The sequence below is a fragment of the Palaemon carinicauda genome, chromosome 21 (assembly GCF_036898095.1).
Source record: "Palaemon carinicauda isolate YSFRI2023 chromosome 21, ASM3689809v2, whole genome shotgun sequence".
Classification (NCBI taxonomy): domain Eukaryota; kingdom Metazoa; phylum Arthropoda; class Malacostraca; order Decapoda; family Palaemonidae; genus Palaemon; species Palaemon carinicauda.
Window position 1 is genome coordinate 29,748,721 of NC_090745.1, and position 9,038 is coordinate 29,757,758.

The window sequence follows — 9,038 nt, forward strand, 5'->3', positions numbered from 1 at the left end:
CACATTATTTCACATATACTTATCCTACATTCGCTACTATGGCCAATACACACCACTAGGCCCTAGACCTAATTTAGCGATTCCTTCGTATAAGGCAGTAGCTGGTACACTAGGGAAGGTTAGGTTGCAAATGTCTTTGAGGAAGGAATCCTTAAGGGCTAGCAGTTTGTCGAGGTTACTTCCTCCTTCCTTCATAAGGCAAGGAAATATTATTACATCCTGGATGATCTCCCTTTCCACTGCCTTTAGCTACGGCAACGTCAGCCTTAACTCAGGGTCTGACAGTGGAAGAGTTGGCAGCACAACTGGGAGGTATTCTCAGCTGGAAAATCTAGTAAAGGCAACCCTTCAAACCTTCTGCTGAGTGGATCACTGGTCGGGTACTGTTGGCTCCCTGACCGACACTGAAGAGCTCTCAAACCCTGACATAAGCAGGGTTTCAAAGACATTTTCCTGTTTGGTGCCAGGGTAGCAGCGTTTTTGACGCATAATACAACCTACCAATGAACCAGCTGGGTCTTGAAGAACAGGATTCTGGTGTCCCCCAAGTATCAAAGAGGGAAATCCTACTCTCAAACACCATCCTTGTCCCCAGTGGACGATTTCGACATGGTTACGTAGAAATGGAAGGAAGCGGAGCCACATCTTTTACCTTAAGGGGACTGGCCTGCTAACGCCGTTTTTAAGGAAAGGACTATGACATTCATACCACTTAATAAGGTGACTTAGGACATCTCCAAACTGCATAGGATTTTTACCTCTGACCTTCGGTTTTGCGATGCCAGGGAGAATTATTCTGAAAATTAGTGTTTTTCAAATTCTATCTTCTCCCTTGATAATCAATATTAAGACCTGGGATTATTACCCTATATAGGCATGATCTAGACATCCAATAAAATTAGTTATTTTTAAAAAGTCATTTTTTTGCTAGATATGAATTTTTTCATTATGGTAAAAAATAAACCTAGAAATCGGGGAAAATATTAAGAAAAATAATATGAAAAAAATTGAAAAAAAGGGCAACATTTGATTGTTTTATAATATCTTTCTAAGTTATATACCAAATTTCAATGCTATATCTTTAAAACTAAGGGAGAAGATAGAATTTGCAGGTCAATAAGTATACTGTAATTTTGAGATATGGCGTTCAAAGTTTTTCTTTGTATTTTTACAAAGACAATATTAATAAATCCTGATTATTATGAATTTTATGTTTCTTTTGTATATTAATAAACGAATACAAAGTTATTTTTCATAATTTAATCATTAGTGAAGATCCTTTTGTTCAATATCTTGATTCTTTTGGCTCGTGTAAGGCAAGGCAGCCGCTCCTCCATCAACACCACTCTCTCTCTCTGCGTCACTACCGATATTACCCTCTTCTGAACTTTTAATAGAGCGAATTTTCTTCTTCCTTATGTTAGCAAGATATTAAAATTGTCTTTTCCTCTTTGAAATGATAAAATTCTTGCCAAAAACGAGAAAAACAAACGTAAAAATGAGTGAATGTCAGAGGTCAAACTCAGACATGTACTCTTTTGTGGTAGGATTGAAGGGCGAAGGGAGTAATTTACCGTGTAATATATCGTCTTGTGACTCGTGGAGGCTATACAGATGTCATTGTTCACAATTTCTTTTACCTTAAAATGTAATAATTATCAAAATTTACAATAACAAGAAATACTGCTTCTTGTGGGGAACAATGTTTTTGGTTTATTTAGTTACTTTCAGTAGTTACCCTGTAACTATGAAAGTAAGAGGAATTCTGAAAAAAACTATTTCGTATACGCAATAGCCATTGCCATACGAAGCTCAGTGAATTTTTTCAGGGTATTGTTTTTCTTCCTATACCCCCATATATTGGCATTCCGGCTGGGCCCCTATTAAGGCTTTCCGGCTGGGCCCCTTAAGGCCATACATCCCCGTCCCTTCCCTCCGGCACCAATTGTGCCAAGAGCTTTGGCTTTGAAGAGATTGGCATTCAGGAATTCCCTTGATCCTTCCAGCCTGGACATTACCAGGAAGAACAATTATTCCAAACAACCCTTCCAGGAAAAATGGGCAGCAAAAAAACGGGAGGTAGAGCTACTAGACTCTCTCCATGATACATCTGTCGAGAGGATGCCTGAGTTGGTGTTGGGAGTGCCACAGGGTCGAACCCTGGATAGTAAAGTGTCCTTTGAACAGGGTACTGTCACCAATCAAGTTTGTTATATTCACCCAGTGATCAGCGAAAGGCATCACCTTTTGGGTGGAGGTCTAGACCTCTCTTTCCCAAATGAGTTTGTCGTTCAAAGTCCATTGGAGACCACAATTTCGATCAGACAGGCAATCAGAGAGAGGACTTCATGATCACAGTGGACTTTTCAGGTACATACTCCCACATTCCAATCCATCCGGCATCAAGGGAAAACTTAGACCCCCTCTGCATAAAATATTATACCAATTTGAGCACCGGCTTCAACCTGTCAAACAGCATTCAGGTGTTCACCATAGTATTCACCTTAGTCTCAGCTGGGGCAAGTGTCAACGGAATCTGCCTCCTCGATCAATAGGATAATTGGTTGATTCCGACAGTCAGTGAAGACCTTACTCCTACACCAAGACTTGCTTTTCGAGTTTTGTCACAATCTGGGTGTCGTAGAAAATTAACTATGTAAGTCTTTCCAGATGCCCAAATGAAAAATATATCTGGGAATGTGCATTGATTTTAACATGGAAAAATCTTCCTATCGCAGAGCAGAATCGAAAGGTTTAAGGAAGTAGCCCAATTTTTTTCTCCAGTGGAATTCACTTCTAGCGCATCAGCAACGTCTGTTGGGGCTCCTGACGTCCTCGAACTGATTAATCCCTATCAGTCGCATTTGCATTTGGCCACTCCAGGGGCAGCTAAAGACCCTATGTTCTCAGTGCAGGTATCCTCTGAAAACACCTGTTTCGATAGGATCAGACCACGAGAAAGACTTGATACAGTGGATGCAAGACTCCAACCTCTGCCAAGGGGTAGATTTTCTTTCTTCAACCCCCAATTTTGATGTTTTTTTTGGATACATCATAACAGCACATGGCCTCTCGGCTATGGTCTGATCCCGATTGGCAATGCAACATTAACTTTGAAGCAAGAAAGATAGCTTTTTGGCCCTTGATCACTTCCAACATTTCTTGTTAGATCATTTTGTAGTGTTGAGGAGCGAGACACCACCGTAGTGCCATATTCAAACAAAGGGAGGTACCTTCTCATAACAGCTCTGTCATCTATTTGTCAAGATTCAGTGATGATCAGGGCGATCAGATTCACTTTCAGCCCGGTCTATTCCTGACAGTAACATCTTAGCGAATAACCTGAGCAGGGAGACTCAGATAGTCAATTCCAAATGGTTCTTGGCTCTGCTGACAGTGACCAGAGTCCAGGCTTTTGTGGGTTCAGCTCTTTAGACCTGTTCGTGACATCTCTCGATCACAAACTGCCAATATACTGTTCCTCTACAAAGTGAGATCGTCGTCCAACCTATGTGTGACATTAATAGGTCCTTTGTAGTAACACGCATAATGGTTCTCGGATCTTCTGCTACTGCTGAAGGACATTAGCCACACTCAGAGAAGTTTCTTTGCGCCCAGTGACGAAAAGGAGGTCTAGATACCTCAGTATGTCCTCTATCGCAGTCTATCAGGTGAAGTGAACCTTGTTCTGTGATTGATGTCAAAGAAGGGGTGTCTTCCCGTTCAGTGCTTTCATGCCCCTGTCTGAAGAGTTTTATTATATATATGAGAGGAAAAATTCTGTTCAGTCTCACTAGTAAAAGCTAAAGCTCAGACTTAAACCAGAATTTTAGGCTAAAAGGAGTTCGTTCCCTCTTCAGTGAATTATCAATGCTCATATGGAGTTTTGAACTAACTTACCCTCAGTTGGTAACAAGTGTTCTGACTTGGAACATGACCTAGGTCCTCCGTTTCCTGAAAGAATCTCCTTACGAGCTGCTGACTTGAGCATTGAGTCATGACTTGACCATTAAACGGTCTATCTTCTCACCCTAACCTTTGCAAGAGGATCAGTGAATTGCATGGTCTTTCCTATGACATTGCTTATTCAATAGTAATTTCTATGTGTTGCATATAGAAGTGACGGACGACATTCTCTGCTCAATACCTGCAAAACGTGACACACAGTTTCCTAGATTAGTTCTCTCTAGGTCCTATGGTGCCTGCTCAGTCAAGTGATTGCCTTCCTTAGCAGAGGTTTCGGTTTTAGTCTGGGGTGAAAATAAAGAAATGACTGGTCTTTTCTTTTCTTCATCATCCCGTCTTATGGGGTACAGCATCCAAGGCACTGCAAGCTGCTGGCTTTCATCAACTATAGGTAAGCCCTATTCTGCAAGTTGCCTAGATATTTCTTGTTTTTCACATTCTTACATATTCCCTCACATCCCCAATCTCCTAGCAAGGGGGAGTTGGGTGTTTTAGATCTCAATACATATAATGTCGCCCTGAGGTAATACAGAAACCTAAACATAGTCACAGAATGGTCCCTCACTCACTGACCATTACTGCACAGACCGTTGACCTCTCTGGTATGAAGACCAACATGTTCACGAGGTATCCGGATCCCCATCCTAATCTTCCTTAAGCTTGAATGTGGCAATCCCAGGGCAGGTTTTCAGCCAGTTGATCAGACTTCCACCCACCTTTAAGTGAGTCTCCTCATAAAAGAACGAGAGTTTGTATTCATGTCAGAATAAATGATAAATTTGGAATTAATTTGTATTTTCTCAACTAAGGAAACCCGAGTTCTTTATACATAATAGTCCCTCCATCACCTTCCCCCAGTAAGTCCTGCTTCTGGTCAAAATGTAGTTATCCAAGTCAGTATATAGAGTACTTTTCTGCTACATCCACACCACCCTGCTTATAGTCTGAACACCAGCTCAGGCTTATCAACCTCCTAGCAAAGGAGCTCCGGTTTGTATAGTCATGAAAAATACAAATTACTTCCAAATGTATTATAATTGTTACTGTTAGCTGTCAACAAAAGATGTTATCCTAGGATCATAAAAACATGGAAAGACAAGGGTTTAGATATGACCCGTAAATTTGTAAAGTTTATGGTCTATGCATGAAAATTTTTGTTTTGGATTTCAAGCGTTAATAATCATAAATGTGGTAGAGTTACAGAAGAGACTATACAGTACACCTTTTTCATCTTTAACTTAACAATCCAGATGAGGGATTTTAAAATAAATATTAAAACAGTGATATGTGGACTGTAAAGATTGATTCACACTATCGGTATGGTCACGCACCAGTCTCGGTTCACTCTTGGTTTGGTCTAGGTACTGCGGTGTTCACACTCTCGGTCCGATCAGTGTCTTGGCAAAATTATAGATATAAGGAAAAAGCATGATTGTATAAGAATATTGTTCAATTATACTAGTAAATGTATTTATGCAGTGATCATTAGCCTGTTATTGTACTTATTGATTTTATCCTATCATGACTGGAGCGAGAGCAGTGTAAAGGCTTCCATTTAAAATCATGTAAAAATAATTGACCGGACCGTGACTGAAGCGAGATTGGAGCGCGACCAAACAGATAGTGTGAATCAACCTTAATTCTGCAGATTCTTTCTTTGTGTTTCATGTTACTGAGCCCAATTGAAAATATACTTGTCTTTCATAGTAATATGCAAGTACCATAGTCAAATAACTTTTTTCTTCCAGAATCTGCAATAAAGAAGGTCTGCACAATGGAAGAGGAGCACAATATCAATGAAAACAGTGAAGATGTTCACTTCTATTTGAATGCTGAACCTTTCATTTTTTACTTGTTCACGTCTTTTGTAATTTCTATTGTCCTGACTTGTCTGTTGCAGTCCCTTGCAAAGAAATGCAGGGACTATAATTTGGAATCTCTACAAGATACATTCCTTTCTTCTTTCTTTGCAGTAATGACCCCTATCATGACACTTTTGGGAATCATTTTGGTGTTCAGTATGGAGATTTTAGGTTTAGATGCAGTCATTTTGTACTCCTCCACTGCTCCTGAAGAAATCTCAGTTTACAGCATTATAAGACTCTTGGAAATCCTGACTCACACTTTCTTCATGGTAAAAGCATTAATATTCTGGACAACTACTTTTTTTATTGAAAAGTTCCCAACTTATTGCAGTGTAGCTCTCTTTGTTCTTGATCTGATTTCCCTTTGCACTGGTTATGATTTTGCTGCATTTTATTACTTGATCATTCTTCAATGCTACTGCAAAGAAAATAAGGATTGCCTCTTACGACTAGCCAGGATTTTTCACTTTTGTGATTTGAATACTAAGTTTGTTTCGTTGATCCTTGACATGTGTGTGCAAATAATCTTGTTAGCAGGAACTTTACGGATCAGTGAGGAATGGTATACGAATCGAGAATACTCCTTACTTGAAGAAGAACTACCCGCAGATGAACTCACTCTTTTCTTACAGCTACTGCATTTTCATCACCCTCTCATCCATCGGTTTTGGAGATATGTATCCTTCTAGTATCCTAGGAAAATTGACTGTGATTTTTTTTCTCACTTGCCGTATGTCTTGGGCAACTAGAACAATGGCAGCACTACATGAAATAGTGAAGACTTATCAAGAAAAATGGTTCATGCGCTCTAGATTTCACATTATGGTTCTCTACAATGATAAGAATGATCTTGGAGCTCTTACCAAAGACCTCTTGAATGAACACGCTGGCACAATGAAGCCAATCTCGTTAGAGGTGCTAGAGTATGAAATGGATACCTATGACTTATTGTTAATGAAATCCAGTGATATGATATTTGCGATTCGGGACAATGACAGGACCACATGCGAGGCAGATAAGAAAGCTCTTGATATTGTTAGATCACTTAGAGGGCGCAGATGCAAGGTACCATTCACTGTGGAAATGAACTCATTTGAGTGCCAAGAGTTTATGAAAATGGTGTGTGGTTGGAAACACGCTAGTGATGTATGCTTATCCTTAGAATTTTTAACTGCTCACGTACTCTCATTGGGTGCTCATTCAAGACTTGCTCCATCTTTTATTAGGACTTCGATTATGAAGCAGCTGATTTTTGGTGATGGTAAAAATACAAAAGGCAAATACTTTGAAGAATTAGAAAAGGAGTATTTCAAGAATAACCGCCTTGTTCTTGCTGCTGTAGACGAGACTAATGAAATCAGATTTCTCCCAAAGATGATGGAAAATACATGGACTCGAGTATATTTGAATCAAGAATGCTGCAACGGAACGCATAAGAGCGGCAGACATAAAGAGTTCTTTTCTTTTGACAGCAGAAGACTTCAAGTTGAAACCAGCCCCATCTGTTCCACAGCATTCATCATGGGAGAATCCAGTGATGCATTTAAACAAGCACTCTTCTGTCACAATGTCACTGAGGTTGATGATGATCTCGATACAAATGTTATCATTCTTAATTCGGTCTATCCTCTAGAGGATTTGGAAGCAAAGGAAAAGTATGAAAAAGGGGAGAACCGCCTTGTTACAGAATTTGATCATGCCTACAGGCAATGTCATAGGATCAAGATGGTTGTGTTTGTGGCACATACGAGATGGAAACCCTCTTGAGAGACCTCATGGCAGCATCGATCTCAAGACGTTGCTTGTATGATGTTTGGATTAAGCTGATAACTGAAGATTACTTGCATGCTGACATCATTGAAGAGGACTGCACCTATGGGGATGTGTTCAAACATTTTGTAGTACTTGGAAAAGTCCTTCTAGGTGCAGAAGTTTGTCATCCTGAACAGGAGAGTGCCCGCTTACCTTCTATAAATCCATCTAAAGATTTAAAACTACATAAGAAGGACATAGTTCTCTACTTGCAAAGCCCTAATGACCACTCATCACATAATTAGATTATAGACTTAAAAAGGTAACAGTTCTCTGCCTGAATGGAATAATTTTCTGAAGTTTCAACATATGGGCAGTAATATTTGTTTGAAAGACTCACATAAGTTTCATTTCATTGTTTCTCACTGTCATCTTGTATGCTTTTGTTTGTTACGTGTCTCATTTTTTTCAGTGATAGGGGGAGTGACACACCTATCTAGACTAGGCTATGGCTGCACTGTTGATTCTATTATAAAAAGTACAGTTTTGAGAGTAATACAACATTCATGTTGCATAGTTGGATTTAAAAAGATTTCTTTTATAGCACAGCTGTATAATTGTAATTCCCTATGCCAAGATATCTGTCATTTTGTCTAATAACAGGACTACTCAAATTTTTTTGAAAATTCTATTGAAACCTCGATCCTGTGACTGCAGTAAGGGGTTGGTTGGTAGACATAAGAATGTAACTTTTAAATGTTACAGGCTTGAAGAATCGAAACATTATCAAACATTTTGATATCTCTGCAAAAAAAAGTATCACAGGTTGTGTTATTCCTCTTAAACTGTAAGAAATTTTTGTTGTTTGACAAAAGCCATATTTAGTCAATTAGAATATGTGCTCAATGTTTGATGTTGGCAGGAGTTTGCACGCTAAGTGCTTATTTTTTTTTTTTTATCACTATGAACCCATAATGATTAGCAATGATAGTAACAGTGGTGAAAGGAGTAAAAATAAAATAATGATTTTACTATGTTTTGCTGAATTCCAGTCAGCTGCCTCGTAATTACATACAATACATTAGGTTTTGTATAAAAGGTATATGAGTTGTTTGGGCACAGGAATCTAATTTTTTTTTTTGGTGGGGGGGGGTATACAACTTACCTATGCCATAATATATTTGTCATCTGTATTTTTTAATGTTATGCATATCATCTAAACTAAGAAATGTCAGTCCTTCTTGAGTAAGTTGTAATTTTCTAATGAAAGAAAATATGTTTATTTCAGTTATTCTAATTAAGTTGTAATTTCTAATAAAAGCAAATATGTTTATTCTTTCAGTTGTTTCTATTGTCTTTCCTGTTATGGAAATTTCATTACCTGGCCAACTGGCAAACTGATTAGAGAAAAAAAAAATCAAGACAGTAGTACAGGAACAATGTCCATTATTCAAC

The 9,038-nt window shown here is 38.7% G+C and overlaps 1 protein-coding gene across 2 annotated transcripts in view; it reads left to right on the forward strand.

The window, feature by feature from the left end:
* LOC137615248 (uncharacterized) overlaps positions 1-8,260 on the forward strand; it is a 68,461-nt gene extending 60,201 nt beyond the window's left edge. For both annotated transcript variants that reach the window (XM_068344967.1, XM_068344968.1), the window contains exon 2: positions 5,715-8,260. In XM_068344967.1, the coding sequence (XP_068201068.1) occupies positions 6,441-7,598 (1,158 nt within the window). In that variant the 5' untranslated portion in view covers positions 5,715-6,440 and the 3' untranslated portion in view covers positions 7,599-8,260. The remainder of the gene's footprint in view (positions 1-5,714) is intronic.
* The last annotated feature ends 778 nt before the right edge of the window (positions 8,261-9,038 follow it).